The sequence below is a fragment of the Erpetoichthys calabaricus genome, chromosome 9 (genome assembly GCF_900747795.2).
Source record: "Erpetoichthys calabaricus chromosome 9, fErpCal1.3, whole genome shotgun sequence".
NCBI lineage: Eukaryota > Metazoa > Chordata > Cladistia > Polypteriformes > Polypteridae > Erpetoichthys > Erpetoichthys calabaricus.
In genome coordinates, this window is record NC_041402.2 from 92941768 (window position 1) to 92961612 (window position 19845).

A 19845-nucleotide genomic window follows, 5' to 3' on the forward strand; every position below is an offset into this window, starting at 1 on the left:
GGAGAAGCCGATATAAATGCACTTTAGCAGCCAGGAGATGTGTCGAGGGTCCATCTGCCTCAGTGCATGTTCGCCAGCAACTCTTGCAGAACAGAGGGGCACAGGACATACAAGTTGCCTCTGACCCTGGGTTAGTAGAGTGAGGCAGAGAGATGACCCCCTGTATGAATAGGTATAGGGCCGAAGCAGCTGAAAAAGGAGTCCAAAGCACTCACTAAGTGCCCCGTCTGCGAACAGCAACCTCTGAGCTGCTTTTTTTTTTTTTGGGTCCCCTGTCCCTCCCCTTCAGCCAGTTTAGCAAACGTATAGATAATGCTTTTGTGACTGGTAGAAATGTGGTGTGCCTTGGGACTTTTTGGGTTACAAAAAGTGTGCCACCACAAAAAAAACGTTGGAAAACACTTTGCTCCTGGCACGCTAAAAACAATCCCCGTAGCTGCTATCTCACTTAATAACTGACACCGTGCATTACTTGGATGGTTACGTTGTGATCTTTGCATAAATAAGCAAAGATACTGCAAACTTGACTCATGCGTAGGGATAATCATTATATTTGGGGAGTCAGCACTGTTAGCTGGCTGGCAGACTAGCAAGTTAAATAAAAGAGATACTACTACTTATGTGATATGACATTGATTTAATCTTCTTACAGAAACATGGGGGGGGGGGGGGGGGGGAGCCATCTGTGGTGTATGCCTCTACGCTGGAAGGACCTGGGCGGGAAGGAGCGTATCCAGAGCATTACCTCCCCTGGACAGCCAGACGACAGTTCCCCTGGGTTGAAGCAGTGCCTTGGACTCCCACAGGACTCCATGGGAGCTGGAGTTTGGTGTTGCCCTGTTGGGTTCTGTGAGAGCCACCAGGGGATGCTGCACCCGAGCCCTAGACTACAGCTCCTCCACCACACCTGGAAGTGCTTCCGGAAGTAGACCAACGAGCACCTGGAGCACTTCCACGTGCCTTATAAAAGGCGCCTGCAGCCACTACTCCAGGAGCCAGAGTCGGGTAGAAGAGGATGAAGCTTGCCAGGCGAAGTGGAAGCGAAGAAAGAAAAAGAAGAGAAGGAAAAGAAAGAAGGGACGTGTGCTTTGTGTTTTGGACTTGTGCTATGACTGTGCTGTACATGTGAGAAAGGGGGGGGGGGGGGGGGGCATTTCCCATTGGGGAAAAAAAATAAAATAAAAGCATGTTCCCTGGACTTCTGTCCAACATCTGTCTGTGTCAGGTTTGGGCAGCAGTGCACCCCCTGGTGGTAATTTTTAACTTTGCAACTTTTCTCTCACATTACACCAGGATTACCATAAACCCCACCCCCATCCCCAGCACCTACGTCAGTATGTATAAATCAAGAAAATGAACACAAAAGCTATTGACAGGTAGCATATATACAGTTCCGGAGTTGTAAGTAATTATTTAGGTAAACATCTTACTTATTTGTATTATTGTTTTGTAATGTTTATAAAAAACAAAAAACATGAAAATGCCACCCTTACAAAACATTTGCCTTGTTGCCGGCTCCAGAAGCAACAATATATTTTTTTAATATATTAAACAGGCCACATTAATAGCAAAAATTAATGCACTAAATTTCCCTTGCCTAGTATAAATACACACTGAAACAATAAAAAGTAAAAGAATTTCTGTATTTACAAAATACTTCTGATATCTTATTAGACATATACAGTAGAACTTCAAAAGGTTTGGTTCTCAAATCACTTCTTACAGTATCCCAGACACCAAGTTAAAATCTACCAACAGCACTCCTGACTTAAATTAATAAGACAGTGATTGGCCAAATAATGTATGCTGGTGGAGAAACTTAAAAAAAATAAATGGAGTACTGAATGGTAACAATAGAGTACTTGAAGGAGAGGTTTTGCAATGGCCAAGATAAAAACACTTTGACAGAAATAAAATCATAGCTTTGTATCAACAAGGCTAAAGTAAAAGTACACTAAAGCGGATATTCTAGATGTGATGTTCAAATGGCTGTAGAGAAACTGGAAACAACTGGGCAAGTTCAAGACAGAGAACTGTGGACGTGAAAGACCAAAAAACCTGCCTGAATCTGAGTACCTATTAATAGTATTTAAAAGGTCACTTCCTTAAAAGGACAGAATGAAATCTGCTGAAGTGCTTACTCAACTTCTGGCAGAACCACCTGGAACCAAAATGCACTCTTTGATGGTTCAAGCAGGTATTAAAACATACAGTTTTGCAGACTGTGTTACAGCTAAGAAGCTATTCTTATGGAAAGGTCGAAGCAGAAGAGTACAGTCGAATAAAAACAATAAGGGCAAAAACCAGTGACAAAAACTGGAACAAGAAATTTAATTGTTCACAAAGAAACAGCATGTCAGAAGAAGAGTTGACAAGAAGAACACTGAAGTACTGCATTCTCCGAGGAACTGCGGTGGCTCTGTTCATGGTTTCTGGATGTATTTCAGCCAATTGAGTAGGGGATCAGGTTTAAAAAAAAAAATGACAACACTCTGGAATAACAACTGCTGGGAAATTTAAAAACATTTTTATTCACCATACTGTACTTTCATAAAAATTAATTACTGGTAAAAAGTTAACTTGTCAAGACAAAAACAACCTCTAACAAGCTGTAACACAATTAAGACATGGTGGAAGTGGAGTGAAAGTCTGCAAATGGAACACTAACAGTATTAGTCTGTCCCCCTAAAGGGCCCAATCTCAATATAACTGAAAAGCTGGAGGATCACTTAGACGTTGGGGGGAAAACAGTCAGTCAAAATAAGAGTTATGGCAAATCCTATAATACACTTCACAGAATTTACTATGAATCTACTCAAAAGGTTATACAGTCGTGTACCAAAAGCAAATTACTTCAGTACTGAACAAGGAAACACAGAATTCTGACTTGCTTTAAAAACACAAGACATTGTTACTTTTTATGCTAGTGTTTTAGTTAATAAACACCTGCTGCACAAATAAGTAGTTTTACAAATAATTTTCTAAAGTAGCCTTAGATTTTTCAGAGTACTGCATGTACGACTTGATGTCATTCCAGAAAACACATAAAAAGTATAATATGTTTTCAAATTGGCTATTATATCAAAGATGAGGCACTATGGCCAAACAGCAACTACCATTTTCCTTTAGAATTGCAATAGAAGAAAGATTAACTCACAAAACGGACAACTTTTAATCCGGGAAATACCAAAGGAAACAAGTAAGCTTTGTGACTAGACAGAAATGAGCAGATTGTAAAAAATAGGAGAATCTTACTTACCCGCTCCCTTACTACATCTGGTAGACTATTCAGCTCATCTGATATAACTTCTTGTTTCTCAGGAAATATAATGAGCTTCACTTCTTCTTCATACTGAGCCTGCTCTGATGCCACATCAAAGCCACCTTCCACTCCTAGTGTTACAGAACTGAATGAATGAGTGCCCAAGTCCCCCTCTACCCAATACCACATTAACACAAAAGAAAAAAAATATTACATGCTCACCAATAGCAAGTCTCGTGGGCTTTTTTCTAGGTGGGTCTCCAGAACCAGAGTTACCTTCAATTTCCTTTTTCTGCAAAAAGCAAAAAAAAAAAATTAATTGCTATTTGCAAAGTTTAAAGTTGTGCTGTACCAGAGTTAATCTAAATAGCTAGATACTAAGAATATTGCACAGTGACTAAAGTGTTGAAATTCTAAAGCACAAATCTGTTATTTAAATTTCCCATTTCTGACAATTTGTGGGACCCAGATGAGGTTATTGAGCCACCCCAACAACAAAAGAGAACATCTTCTGATTTTTTAATTCACCATAGTATATGGCATTAACCAAATATGTGATAAAAAATAAAATATAATTATGTGCAGCAGTCACCACAAATGGTTTACATTTCATTGAAGGAAAAAAGGAATAATGTTGATGAGATTGTTTACCACTAATTCAAACAATTAGCAAAAATTAGAATAGTATTTATATATGAAAAGACTTGCACAATATGCACCTGTCTGTTAAAAATCATTCAAGAAACTCTATGTCCCTATTTTATGTTTTTTTACTCACTTCACCTTCAACCATGTTTACAACTCATAAAAACTTCTTCAAAAAGGTGAGCACCACAGTCAAACTGCAAGCTTCTGAAGAAAACACAGAACATTCTACAACATAAACATATACTCAAGAAACCAGCTGTAGCTAATAATATTACAAACTACAAGAAAGTGAATGTGCTACTTAGTGTTTTGGGGATCAAAACATATGGATTGCTCTACTTGCGACAGAAGCACATGGTGAAAAAAGTTATGCTGACATTACAAGACTGTTACAGCAGCATTTTTTTTTTAAAACCTCATCACAGCAAAGTGGTTTTACTTTCACAGAAGAATCCAAGAAGAGGGAAAGACAGTGGCTCATTATGTGGCTGCGCTTAAAAGATTACAGAATGAGTTTTGAGGATAGCTGGAGGATGCACTATACCACAGATTCACATGTGAATTAAGAAAAGAAGGCATATTAATACACCTGTTAGAGGAAGCTACACACAGAAACTAAAGGGCACTGCAGACTCTGGTGTTAGTTGAAAAAGCAGCACAAAAATCCCAGGAACTCAACAGACTGCTAAAGATAAACACTATTTCACTATCATAAAGTAAAGTCACAAACAAATTAATATGCTGTGGCAAAGCAAATCATAATAATGATGACTAATGGTGTTAAGAATGGAATTGTAACAAGCATAGCAAGTACAGCTTGCTTGGAAAGTAGTGAAGACTTTAGTAGAATTAAGAGAATGAGAAACAAGTATACAAATATAATACAATTTATTTTTGTACAGTATAGCCCAAAATTACACAAGACGTGCTGCAATGGGCTTTAACAGGCCCTGCCTCTTGACAGCTCCTCCCCAGCCTTGATTCTCTAAGAAGACAAGGGAAAAACTCCCAAAAAAAAAAAAAAACCTTGTAGGGAAAAAATGGAAGAAACCTTAGGAACGGCAGTTCAAAGAGAGACCTCTTTCCAGGTAGGTTGGGCGTACAGTGGGTATCAAACAAAAAGGGGGTAAATACAATACAATACACAGAACAGAACACAAGTAATCCTCAATATAATATAATAGTGCAATAGAAATATTACAAGTACAGAGCAGAATTCAACAGTAGATGATATCACATAATATGATTTGGATTAAATATGCTGGAACAAACAAAAATGGAAGTTTAAGGACCCATTGCATAATTTAAATTTTTTTTTTTTTTAACTAGAAAATTCATACCTAATCAGAATATGTCCCTTTCTTATTTAAATAAAGAGTAAAAATTCACTACTTTAAGTATTTTGATAGCAAATGCCCATGCAGGAAAAAATTCACACAGTATGCAAAAATTATGTAAACCCTTAGTTTTATGATTTCAAAAGCAAAGCATGACCAGGTGAGTTGGAGACTGGCCAAAAAAAAAAAAAAAAAAAAGCTAAGAAAGCAGGTCAGTGACTCTTCCCACGAGTTTAGCATCATGCTGGGAAGTAAGGCAAAATCCGAACAACAGAATTTAAAAAATGATGCTAAAAAAAGAAGGTAAAGTAACAAAGCCATTTCAAGAAAATGTGGACTTCATAACACCACTGTTAGATAAACAGCATTCAAATTGAAGGCATTTGAAACAGTAGCAACCTGGTCTACTAAAATTTCTTCCAGGGCCACAAGGAGCACAATAAAAGAGATAAAGGGTAATCCTAAAGCAACATCCAGACTTCTACAAGCTTCCCTAGCTGCCTCTGGAGTAGCCTCTCCTCAGTAAAAGACACACAGAAGCCCACATGTAGTTTGCACAAGGGCATCTTAAGGATTCCGAGTCTGTATGTAGCAAGATTCTCTGGTCTGATGAAACCAAGATTAGTGTCATGTATGGAGGAAACTAGGAACCATTCATCACCTGTGCAATAACATGGGGGATTGGTGGTGGCAGCATAATGATATGGGATTGACTACTAGCAGTAGTGACTGGGAGACTAGACAGGGTTGAGGGAAAACTGAACAAAGCAAATTACAAAGATATCCTTAACCTCTTTAACATTACATTTTTTTCTGACAAAAAAAAAGAAAGTAGAAAGTTGCATTTTTGGGCTTAACAACTGATATGTTTATTAAATCTCATCTTTCTACTGTACAACATGCAAAACACTAAAAGTACAAAGTCAGAAATGTAAGAAGTATAATACAAATAATAATACTGATGTATTATAATAATAATATTAAATAATAATAATTCATTACATTTATATAGCGCTTTTCTCAGTACTCAAAGTGCTAAATGAATAATTATAATAAAGCTGATGCTAATACCGTATATGCTGTCAATATATATCTTTGTGGTATATCTTTGAACTGGAAAACTGTTTTTGGTGTACGGCCTTTCACCCAACACCATTCGGCATAACGGCTCATCGCAACAACAATTCTTTCGATTACATCATCATCAAGAAATAACTTCAGGTAAGTAAGCGGATCATGGCTGTCAGCACTGACTTTTATTCTTAGCTTCCCCACAAAATCAAAATGAGGTGGTGCTGGTTTATTTCAAGCAGGGTCAACAGAAACCCAAACGTCACTTTCAGATTCATCAGAATCACTTTCAGTTTCAGTGTCAGTTTCAATTTCACTGCCTGAAGACAGATTCATTTTGTCATCGCTGCTGATAAGAGGCTCCCCAACATCACTGCTCATATCAGTCAACAGCGTGCAACACCTGGGGCCTCATGTATAACGCCGTGTGTAGAACTCACACTATAACATGGCGTAAGCACAAAAGCGGGAATGTGCGTACGCACAGAAAAATCCAGATGTAGGAATCTGTACATACGCAAACTTTCACGTTCTTCCACTACATAAATCCCGATCAGCGTGAAAAGTAACGCACATGCATGTGCCTTCTGTCCCGCCCCAACTCCTCCCAGAATTATGCCTCTTTGAATATGCAAATCAATATAAATAGCCTTCTGAGAAAAGACAATGGGAAAAGCACGGGGGAAAATAAGAATTTCAGCAAATACCAAGTGGAGTCAAAGGAAAAACGTACTATTTGTTGGTTTAAACAGTGGTATAATCAACAAAAGGAAGTTGATCGAGTGACAGTGTGTCGGAGAAACTCGAAAGCTCAAGTTCACAAAGTCGCACAGTGCCCGAAATAAAAAAGAAATCACATATCAAAGTTGCAGTGAAAAGGCAAGTCGTAGCCCACCGTCTGAATGTCATATGAAAGCTTATGAGGGTATAGACAAAAAAATAAGCACACAGTGGGAAAAAAGCATGAAATGTCAACTTTAATCTCGAAATTTCCACTTTAATCACGTAGTTTATTTTGCCATTAAAGTAGAACATCATAAACTTCATCTTAAAATCGTTTAATTTACTAGTTTCTCAAATCCCATTGTAACTAAAGTAGGACGTTAAATGCTTTGTTCTGTATTTGATCTTCTTTGTGGTCTGTGTGTGAGAATCACTACCTGCTTCTTAAACGGACTTTCTCTTTCTCCAACAGTACACATAATCCATTACATTCGTGATATTACAGCTCTCTGAATAATTAAAATACTGAGATGTATACGTGATATCTTTTTCATGATGATAGGAATGAAAGCATGTTATTAAACACAAGGGGGCTCCGCCCCCTGCTCGCTTCGCTCGCCTACCATCGGGGTTGGGTAACCCGAAATATATTGATGAATGTATGAGATATATTGGAGTGTAAAGGTGTAGATGACGAACAAAGGAGGTAAAGAACCCATAGCATGGCACATTAGAAGGATCTATTAGAATACAGTAATCCCTCCTCCATCGCGGGGGTTGCGTTCCAGAGCCACCCGCGAAATAAGAAAATCCGCGAAGTAGAAACCATATGTTTATATGGTTATTTTTATATTGTCATGCTTGGGTCACAGATTTGCGCAGAAATACAGGAGGTTGTAGAGAGACAGGAACGTTATTCAAACACTGCAAACAAACATTTGTCTCTTTTTCAAAAGTTTAAACTGTGCTCCACGACAAGACAGAGATGACAGTTCCGTCTCACAATTAAAAGAATGCAAACATATCTTCCTCTTCAAAGGAGTCAGGAGCAGAGACTGTCATAAAGGCAGAGGAAAATCAATAGGGCTGTTTGGCTTTTAAGTATGCGAAGCACCGCGGCACAAAGCTGTTAAAGGCGGCAGCTCACGCTCACACCCCCTCCGTCAAGAGCACAGAAAGAGAGAGAGAGAGAGAGAAACAAGCAAGCAAAAATCAATACGTGCCCTTCGAGCTTTTAAGTATGCGAAGCACCGTGCAGCATGTCGTTTCAGGAAGCAGCTGCACAAAAGATAGCAACGTGAAGATAATCTTTCAGCATTTTTAGACGAGCGTCCGTATCGTCTAGGTGTGCGAACAGCCCCCCTGCTCAATCCCCCTACGTCAGGATCAGAGAAAGTCAGCGCAAGAGAAAGAGAAATGTAAGCTGGGTAGCTTCTCAGCCATCTGCCAATAGCGTCCCTTGTATGAAATCAACTGGGCAAACCAACTGAGGAAGCATGTACCAGAAATTAAAAGACCCATTGTCCGCAGAAACCCGCGAAGCAGCGAAAAATCTGCGATATAGATTTAAATATGCTTACATATAAAATCCGCGATGGAGTGAAGCTGCGAAAGGCGAAGCGCGTTATAGCAAGGGATTACTGTACTTCTTTATACACAACATTCGTAGTAAAATCGTTGATAGATTGCGTTATCTGGATCTAACACGCAGATCTGTGCATATTTGTGTTCGTGATTTGGCTCAGGGTGCACTGTTCCAATCCGATGTAATATTTGTCCACATACGCGAAAGCAGTATGGGCCATTGCCAGCTGGTGGCCTGATATTTACCCCGGTAGATGCAAAAGCAAATGAACTATTGTAGGATCTAATGCAGTCCATAATGTTTTTACTTTCGGGTACATTGTTAGTTAGAAACATCCGTAGATATTCAGGATATTCATCTAAAGGCGGCTGTCTAACCTGACCCCTTTGACAACAACGTGTAAACTCATTAGTTGTATTGCCAGTTGTTTCTTCAGGGAAGTTAAGTGAATGACGATGACAGCAAATGATATTCATTAATCCTAATGAATGTTTATTAATAGTGGACGCATTACAGAATGCGTTGTCAGCTAATTGGCGGAATTGTTTAGTGGCTGTTTGTCGTTCCTTTCTTTGCCGTTTATCTATTGCCTCTGCTGTTTGAGAGGCACGTTGTAGGCGCCTGTGTTAATTAATTGTATTCAGGCGGGCTCGTTTCTGTATGTCCGTTAGTTGAAAAGTTTCGTTTTGGAGCCGGAGCCGTGACCGTGACTCCATTAGTTATCCGTTGTCTACCGTTAGTAATATGGATAATTGCACTTACAGTTAATACGGAGCGTTTTCTGTGGTTGTACTGTTAATAATGCATCACTGTAATGTGATTCACATCTGCTATATGGTTTGGACGTGTGAGGATGCCGTACGTTTAATATGGAGAGTTCGTTTATTCTCATTACCCGGACCATGCTGTGTAGTGTGGACGTTTAGTTCTGAAGCGCGTTGTAGGCACATGCGCCTTTCGTACTTTCACGCGCCTTCCGTACTATCTTTGTGGACCTGTGGGGCCTCCGTATCCTCTTCCGTTCGACTCTGGGGTGCAGCGCAGAATCCTCTTTTTTGTGTGTCTGTGTTGTTAGTCATTAGCTATGGGCGCGTTGTTGCTTCATTTCTCATTCACGTTAGTTGAGCTCTTTCGTTTTTGGGCCGTGACTCCTTCGTTCGCGGTGGATCAGACTTCGCTTGCGGTTTATGAGACACACGCTGTAGGCGCCTGCGCACTATGTCTCATGGTCCCATCGCCATGTACCTGCGTCCATGCCTTTCAGTTTACCATTCTCGGTTAGTAATATGGATGGGAACACGGTGGCGCAGTGCTTGTTCATATCTCATGCAAGAGGCTTGCTGCGCCATGCGCGACCTTCAATGAAATAATTTATCACAGCAGTACTGTCTCTTTCAAACGTACTAACCTCCAATTCCTGTCCTTACTTTTCTTTCTCCAAATACCCAATCGCCACACAATCAGCTATGTAATAGACGTGAAGCCATTTGTAAGCTTAGAACGCCGATTCTTCAAAACTTTTAAGGAACATTGAAATATCTTCGTAGTACATGTTTAATTATTCTATCCATCTATCTTTCCAGTGTCGCGTCAGCGCAAGAATGCAACGCAATGCAGGAACACTCCCTGAACTAGCTAGCGCTGCGGCACCGTGTCCTCACATGTTTAATTATTAACAATACAGATTATTTAAATGAAGTTAAAGTTTTATCTGTATAATATAATCAACATATTTTGCTGCATTTCATCTTAAAAATTAATACCGTCATCATATGTAAATATGCGCTTTATAAAGTGGCGCAGGTTGTGCAATATTATAACTGTAGTACAAGTTTACAGTGAGGTAATTGTACTTATAAGTAAACAGTTCTACAAGGAGCACTTGATGGACTGATTGAGTGCGTTTAGAGTTCTTAGGATGAAACCTTTTCTAAACTGCGAAGTCCGTACTGGGAAGTCTCTAAAGCGTTTTGCCGTGGCTCAGGCAGCGTCTGCTTCATGCTGTATACCGATATTTCTCTTTCCGATCAGCTGCTGCTGTGATTCCCCACTCAGATACAGTGATATAAATACTCTGAGTGGTGCAGTGAGAGTAATATGGAAAAAGATGATCTGCTGTGGCAACCCTTAACGGGAGCAGCTGAAAGAAGAAGATGCAGTGAGAGTTACAACGCTAAAGCAGTTATGGTATTTGGAATACTATGGCTATTCCCTGGACCATTATATTGCTGCAGGTTAATTACAATCAGATGCATTACACTAATAAACAATATGCAGTTAGTTTCAGTGTATTTATAAAGCCGCGTCAGGAATGTGGAGCTAAGAAAGAAAGGGTGACCACACAGAAACAGTAGCACTGCTTTGACGTTGGGTGCCGCCAGTCTGCAAAACCGAGCGGAGAAATTGCGTACGCCAAGGTATGAGTTACCGTGGAAATGTGCGTGCCCACGCCAAGTTTAGGTTTTATACGTTGCGATTTGAGCGTGGAAACGGGAGTACGCAACATTTCTGTGCGTACGCACCGTTTATACATGAGGCCCCTGGTCTGCTGAAAAGTGTTTCTTACAAGACATCATAATGAAGCAAGGAAAAAACATGCATCTACACCGTTACCTGGGTAATGCTCAGGCCTGACACTTATATAAGACATTCCTATACAGATATTAGAGTAATCCTCATGTCTAATGCTTACATGAGGTACATCTATACAGTTGTTCAAATGACAATTGGGACTAATGCTGTTAACACTCTTTTGACAGCCCGAGTGATGCTCAGGTCTAACGCGAAGTAGGTTAATGAAAACCTGCTCCAGAGTACCCTGGATCTCAGGATGGACAGAGACCACTCTGGAAATGTCTTTGAGTTTCCCAGCCAGAGCCCAGACTTGAACCCAATCAAACATCTCTGGACAGACCTGAAAATAGCAGTCCACTGATAGTCTCTCTCCAGCCTGACACGTCTTAAAAGGAACTGCAGAAAATACCAGAAAATCCCTATATCCAGGTGTGAAAAAGCTTACCATGTTAAACTCGAGAAAACCCCAAGATTCAAGTACTGCCAAAGGTACTTTAAGTACTGAGAAATGGGTCTGAATACTTGTGTCAATGTGATATTTCAGTTTTTTTATTATTAATAAAATTGAATATATTTAAATAATTGGCAATTATTCGCCAGTAGGAGTGTTCCGAAGAAAAATGTCCATATAGTGAAATGCTAAACACAGGATATAAAAAATTGCACAGGTGAAAAAAAAAATAAGTGATAGTTCTAAGACTTACATTAAGCTAAAGCCGAACTGGTGCCCATATTTATCAAGTGTCTCAGAAATCTCAAAAGTGACTTAATTAATTAATTAATTAATTAATTAATTGTGAATTTCCCATTGGGATTAATAAAGTATCTATCTATCTATCTATCTAATTTGGTCCTACTGTTAGGAACACGAGTTCCAACATTTTATCAATTTCCCTAATTTTGGGAACTACTAACTTCACCAGGATTTAGGAAAGCTTGTGGGCTGTCCAGACTCGCTAGGATGTCCCAGAAGATGACTTTCAGGTAGACTTTAGCACGCACAGCTCCGGAAAAGCAGTATGCTTTGTAAACAATGGACAATAATGAACTCATAAAAACATATCGATTTGACAGAGATGGAATAATATTTTAAACAAATCTTATACATTATGTGATTGCTCCATCAACACAAAGAAGCAATACACTGTCATCTAAAATGAAAGTGTTGATAAGATTACCTTTTCAGGCCACAGTGAAAATGTAGCTTTGTAATAGCAATGATTTGGGTATGTCACAACCAACCATTTCTCAAATTTTGCACCAAACTTGGAATGCCCTTACAATGTGTGAGGTAATATGCAGATTTATACATTCCCCTTCCACTCCAAGTTACATAATGTTAAAGCATGCTGCATTCATGCAAAATGCTGGGTTTCCAGAAGTTGTTGGTGTCAATGATGGAACACACATCACTGCCCCAAGTGGTGATGAGCATGCATATGTGAATTGTGATATCACAGTATCAACACATGGGAGGTCATGAACGCAAACTGCATTATAGTAGGCAGTATATTACTCTGAAGATAGGCAGGGCTGGATGGGTGAAAATATCACACAGGCATACAAAGCTTTGCATTTCATGAACCCCTGAAACATTCGAGTTACAATTAACAAGCCCAGGAACATTCAAAAAGGCAGAAGGAGACCCCCAGGGCACTCAATATTTACTCCCTTGCAAAAGATAGGGAAATCACTAGACAGACACGATGCATGACTCGGGAAGATGACTGGGAACACTGGAAGAGCAAACACAACATAAGAAATAGTGCAAGAATAGCTGCTGCGAGTTTCAGTAACTTATTTTACGAGCCGTTTTCCAAAGCTAAAACAGCAGGAAGGCGATTCTTCTAGAAGTCCGGCAATGAATCAATGAATTTATAGTTATAGGCACATCTGTTATCGTGCTTAACTCTCTTTCAGGGTGTCTGAGTCTTCCATCTTGGTGCACGTTACATTGTTATTCTTGAAGTTGTGGTGAAGCAATACTCTATAGAGTACTTCATGAGAGTGGCATAACCCTTTTATTTGATTGCAATCACCACCTTTTGAATATTATTATCTTTGCGGTGAAGTCTTACCGTTAGTATCAGAAAACAAGGCATCAACAAAACACCTTCATGAATACCATTTTGCAGCTCAGGGTGCAATAAAATTGTGATATCATTCATTCCAAAACATGAACTCCTACTCCTCACTGGGAGTAAGTGTGGGATGCTTCATAACTACTTCTCATGTCATACTCTGGAATAGGACAAGTTCTTATCCTATTTATTTATGGCAATTCCTCGAACTAATTCTGGGATGCTTGATAAATACAGACACAGGTGATTTTTAACCAATTAACAGACAGATTTTTAAACAATGAACCATGATAACAAATTAAATTGAAGATCTAAAATGATGTGTTAGGGAGAGACAAAAATAATTGGGAAAAAAAAAAGTTTAATGTTTTTCATCATGCCATTGAAGCAAGTTAAAAATCAGCAAAATGGAATGAAAAAGTAATGGATACTTATTAATTCAGACAGGCTCAAAACAATTTCAAAAAGTTTAGAATGCGTAACTCCACTGTTAGAGAGTATTCAAGTGGAGGGCAAATGATAACCCTATCAAGAACTGCATGTTTTCTTAAACTGTCACCCAAGGCCACATGGAGAATAATAAAATAGGTAAAAGGTAATCTTAAAAAAACAATCCAAAATCTACAAGCCTGTAGCTGCCTCCAGAGGAGTGATGCACAGATCAACAATAACAATAACCCTGAACAGAAATGTCACCTATGGAAGGGTCACCAGGACAAAACCTCTTCTGTTTAGAAAAGGCCAAACCTGCCTGGGGTATCCTGGCCAAGCCTGAAGACTCCCAGAAGGTTGTTCATTTACTTCTGCACACAAGAATATTTGGTACAAGAAATATCACAGTCTAATAATTTACAAGTCTGAATCCTTTATTATGTATGCAGTTTTTATTTAGCACATTTACTAAGACCCCATGACACTGTGTTCGGATTCAGCGGGTTGGAAAATGGATGGATGGATAGACATTTACTAAGAAATCCGTTAGCAACATCTCTAAAATTATGACTACCATTAAGAGCTCACACACTTTTAAACATGATTATAGATCACTGGTGTATTGCAAGGCCCAGTCTAACTCACACTCAAACACTCTGGAGATGTGGAATGAAAACCCAGAGGTAGAACAAAAAACTCCACACGGTCAATGACTAAGTGTGGAATTTGAACATTGTGTCAATGTGCCATTAACACAGAATACAATTTAACAAAATATAGTTTGATATGTTGATGCTGAAATCTGTACTGATTAATTTTTGTTTTACATTTTAAAAATCAAATAAGTTTGACAAAAGAGTGGAAAATGTGGAAAAAATATGCAAAAGTAGGCTGGGTAAGGAACAGAGTGAATCACATTTTGAAAAAGCAGATTCTTGTTAAAAAATGAAGCTCTGTCAAATCTGTATCAGGTCAAGCCATCCATATATCATACATTTGGCATTCTATTAAGCAACAATAATTTGTGTATATAGATGCACAGGTTAATACTGAAAAAAAGTATTTGCTCACCGGTTTTCGAATTCTCTTGATATGCAGAAAGGCCCGTTGCCCTGTTTTTCTGTAATGCCTCTCCACCCAATTTGCACCAAATCCGAGGAAGGTATTCATGCAAACAAAAAGTCCACCGTCTGATTCCTATTGCAAAGTAAGAATATGTCATATTTTTCACTTATGTAGTTTAGTAAAATGGTTCAACTTCCCATATTATCTCGAGTCACTTAATATAAAATTTGGTCTTTTGTAAGCGTTTTTCCTTCTTTACTAAGATACACGGGGAGAAGCTTACAGACTGATCACAGTCTACGATGCTGAGTCACTGGCCACTGCTGACAAAATTCAAAGAGAATTGCAAATCTGAAATTAAACGTAATAGACGCGTCTGTCACATTACTGGGGTATATTTAACTAAATGGCCATATGCACTTTGCCACCCGGCGTTGCCCGGAACTGTCTTGACACATCACCAGCCTGGTATTACTGAGCAACATCGCCTACTGTTTTCCTCATCTCGACACATGTTACTTCGGCACCAGCTCTCCAGGCCGCTTCAAGCAAGTGGCACGCAAACGCCTTGTCACGAACTTACCCGCATGTGGCCCAGTGTGTGCCAGCAGCGACAGGCTATAGACAATGGACTTGCTCAGGATTCAATTGCACTGAAAACTTTGTGAATGACTCTGCGCTCTTCCTTTCTCTTTTTCCATCCAGACCACAACTGGACTGCCTTACAATAGATCATCAACAAATACTTTATCCCCTCCTCACTTGGAACTCAAAGAGGCTACTTACCGGGTTATCAAATGAAAAGGCGCACTCATCTTTGTGAACCCTGTCCCCTGGCTTGGGAACGCGTATAGTGGACAGTACGGACAACAACTGCTCTGCTAGATCCGCCATGTTTACGGGTGCGTACTCGTCAACCTCGCGCGCTCCCGCTGTACCAACGAGTACGACAGGCGGTCGACGGGGACGTGCACGTTAGGCAGCGAAGACGAGGATGAGAAAACACGCCGATAATTGTACTAAGATTGTTGTGGACTTGAAAGGTTATTTCTTGTACTAGGCACGATTATATTAAAGTGCTTTAGGTGATGGCGTCGATTAGGTTTATAGTTAGTATATCAATACAATGAATTGGTTAAAGCTGATTAGATTATCGCTGTTAAGTGAGATGGTTACTGCAGATTAAGCAATGTATAACGCTGCCAGTCGCGCTTGCTAACGAAGTTTCCGGAGAATCATTTTTAGTTCGTATCAGTTTTAAACATACACATTTGAAAGCGTGCATCATGCTTTACATACTGTAGACAACTGAACTGTTTTACTGTACCATAGTTTGTTTAACAAAGGGAAACTAAGGATTGCCAAGACTGGGTTTTGTAATGCGTCCTTTGCATAGGATAACCAGATTTTCAACGTCTCAAACCGGTACACTTGTGTATCATGTTTGTTTTTGTGTTAAGTTGTGCCCACGCATAATAACCATCCTCACGCTTTTAGTGCCTGCTTTGTCTCATCGTCATTGGATAGGAATCAGGGCAGGGGAAAACGTTTTCACAAATAAACACTTACGGTCCTACTCAAATCGCTACACATTTTTTAAATTGTCAGCTGTACAAAGAGTAGGAGGTTTGTATGATTGGTGGCCTGATGGCAATGGCGGCAGATCTTTGTATTGTGAAGCAATCTTTAAGATGGGTAGCCTGTTACAACCGCGACATATTGATATGTTTCAGTTATTTCTCAGGAAACCGGGGCGCATAGCTTGCAATTGGGACTGACCCAGTGAACCGGGACATCTGGTCACCCTACTTTTACAGCATGTACATCTACAACGAAAGCAAGATACATTACCTGACTGATCATTTTGCAAATACATTAATTGCAGAAACAGGCTGGCAACATAAATAAAGAAATGTGCTTTATGGAAGTTGGGGATGGACAAATTGGAAATGCCTATGATCACCTTTGCAAATCTGATAGTCCATGAGTGCTTTCTGGTAGCACAGATTGGGATGGAGGGTTACCTGCAAGTTTTTACATCAATGTTTATTTGTAAAGTTTTGCTGTGAGTACATAGCGATTATTACAGTATATACACAATCAGCATCTTGGAAAAGGAACATTTTAACAAATACATATTTTTTAAAGGATAATGTCATGTTGATGTGTAGTCATTTTTCTAATGTACACAAAATATTTTATCAAAAACTAATTGGAAAAATCCTGAATTAGTGTAAGCTGGCCTAATTCAGGGTGTATTTAAGAAATGTGATGATTTACTTCATAGGGTAGAAGTACATAATAAACAAGAATAGTGTCAAAAAGTCTAAAAATTATCGATTGTAATAGAAATTTGTAATTTTCTGTCTCAGAGGTCCATATATGGCAATATCTATAGTAACATATCAAAAATAACATCAGGTTCATAATTACTGACTTTGAAGTAGTCTAAAACAATACCACTCATGCTTATATTTGAAATTTGTCATTTTTGATCTTCTGGAAATGGCTTTTAGAGGGCTATTACCACCAGTAAAGAATCAAATATCAAAAATATATTTTTAATTAGCAACCTCGAAATTGTATAAAACAACACTCCACATACAGTACCAATATTACCAATTGAAGTTTTTTTGAAGTTTTGTGAGAAGGAGTAACATCAGCTCCTCAAATTTCATTAGGGGGATGAACTCCTGGGATCAGTTGATATGGCATGCACAACTTCAAGTCCTTCTGATAATTTTTGCTGAAGACACCTATTGGTTTACTCTTTATCATAAAGGTTTAATTTCCTGCACAAAATAAGGTCTAAAATGGCCTAAAAATCAGGGTTTTTTTGGATCCAGGGGACTAAAAATAGAAGGGAACCCCAAAAAGCTTGATGTCTTGTATAATTACACATAAAGGTGATTCAAACAGTATATCATATTGTGGGGGCTTTCTGGTACTGGTGAGTCAGAAGGCATAGCTGAAGTGATTCCAAAGTGTTCATAAGTAATTCTTATCAACACAGTACTACATTTATATTGCATTCTCAGTTTTTTCTTGAGACCTAATTTAGACCTCACCAATTAGTATGTCTGTCAAGAACATCATCAGTTTGGCCTTCAGGGTTATTCTGAGGTTCGATATGTTGTTTACAGTATCATACACCTTTATTTGACAACAGCTAGTCATCTGTGCATAAAACTGCATTAAATTGGTTATTAAACAGGTCCTCATGCTAGTAAAGATGATGTTTATACCTGAAAAAAGCATGTTCACACTCTGCAGTGTTCAGGCTAATAGTAAAGAGCATTTTCACAACCTCCAGTATACCTTTTAGGAGACCAGAATACATATAAGTTAATGCACAGCATCTTATTTTTTATTAAATTTCTCTGATGCCCTTTCTGTGGCTACATAAGGCAAGATCTGTTTGTAATGGAGTATAGTCCTCTGAGTTGAAAGGTTAATGTTCACTTCCTAAGGCTGAACACTTAAAAATGTGGGCAGGAGCATTATTGTAGCATTCAAGCCATCACATCATCACATGTGATCAACAAGCTGCTGAATATTTTAGGTCATTTTCTCAGTGGTTGCAAGCTCTGTCATCTGAAATGAGTAAACGCATTAATCAGTGAACATTTTTGTTTCCAAGTTGTATATTTCATAAAACCGCTCAGCATTACATCAGCATTTGTTAAATTTTGCAGGCTGACTAGCATAGTAAGCAGTCTAATGTTCCTGAGCTTTCTTGCCTTTTCAATCCTAAAATCAGTTTTACCTGAAAACAAAGGACCACTTTTATGTTTAGTTTCTGAATGTCCTCTGCATACAGTATGGTACATTCTCTACTTTGGTTGTGATTCTGTTCCTGTCCTGCAGAGAGTGCTATTTTACACGGTATCCTCTGTATTTAATCCACTGTAAAAGTTCTTTCAGTATTGGAATGTTTTTTTTTTTTCCATTTATTCTTGTAATAATGCTTCTTGCAATTATGGTTCGTTTAACTTCTAATTGAAGCAGAAGTAGAATGGTTCATCTTGTTGTCTCCTTTTTTTGCTTTGCACCCACCCCCACCATAACCTATCATTTATGGGGGAGGAGCGAAAGCTTTAGATTCGTCAAAAATTTCAATCTCCAGTTTTTGACAGACCTCAACGTTTTTGGGTCCTCTGATATTGAAAACATTGATATCTCAATGATGGGTGACTGTCTGTCTGTCTGTGTGTCACAGTTTCTTGAGGATGGTCTAGAGCTAAAATAGCAGATGAAAAAATACCAAACTTGAAACTTAAGCTTGTAATGAGATGACAATGTGCTGAATAGTTTTTGAGCCAAATTGTGCAAGAGAAAGAGGCACTATAGAGGAACCGTCAAATACAGTAATTCTGCAATTGATTATGAATTCTTCTCATGAATTGCTATTGTAATGACCTCTTTTATGATTAGAAAGATCAGCATCAGAGTGGTAAATAATTACTAAATGTTATAGACTAGTTTGGGTAACTTGTTTTCTAGGTTGCAAAGCTTAGTGATGCTCACATCTGAATTTTTTCTTAATTTCATAATTAAGTATACAATAATTATTACCTTATTTATTTAATGGTAAACAAGTCTGTAGTTTGGTTTTCTGGAATTTAAACTGGTAGTCCTGGGCTTCCAACCCTGGAAACAGATAAATCAAGCCAATCATGTAAAGCACATACAGTAGCAATCCACTTCAGACAGTTAATGACTAAAGAGAACTTCCAGCAAGCAAGAGCAAAGAGGTGGATTTTAACATTGATCAAATATACAGTTGATGAATGGTCACAAAAAACTTATGTAAAGTACAGTATTTTTTAGTGAAAGAGCTGAAAAACTATTTGAACATTAATGAAACAATTGCTTAGCAATAACAAGAAACCATCCACCTACAATATTAGCATCTCACACTTTTAAATGAGCTAAGGAGTGTTGACTGTATATTCTTCAATGTGGATGCTGGCACCTTTGAAAGTTAATGGAAGGTTATTAGAGATACTCCATGTTAGATATCAAGCACGCTATAGTGTAATGCATTCACTGCTTTTATTCACAGTC

General features: G+C 38.7%; 1 protein-coding gene across 1 annotated transcript in view; it reads right to left on the reverse strand.

Moving 5' to 3' along the window:
* Positions 1-15730, reverse strand: part of usp5 (ubiquitin specific peptidase 5 (isopeptidase T)) — a 66380-nt gene extending 50650 nt beyond the window's left edge. The window contains 4 exon segments of the mRNA XM_028809917.2: positions 3260-3393; positions 3485-3554; positions 14785-14910; positions 15565-15730. Of these exon segments, the coding sequence (XP_028665750.2) occupies positions 3260-3393; positions 3485-3554; positions 14785-14910; positions 15565-15672 (438 nt within the window). The 5' untranslated portion in view covers positions 15673-15730.
* Positions 15731-19845: the final 4115 nt, after the last annotated feature.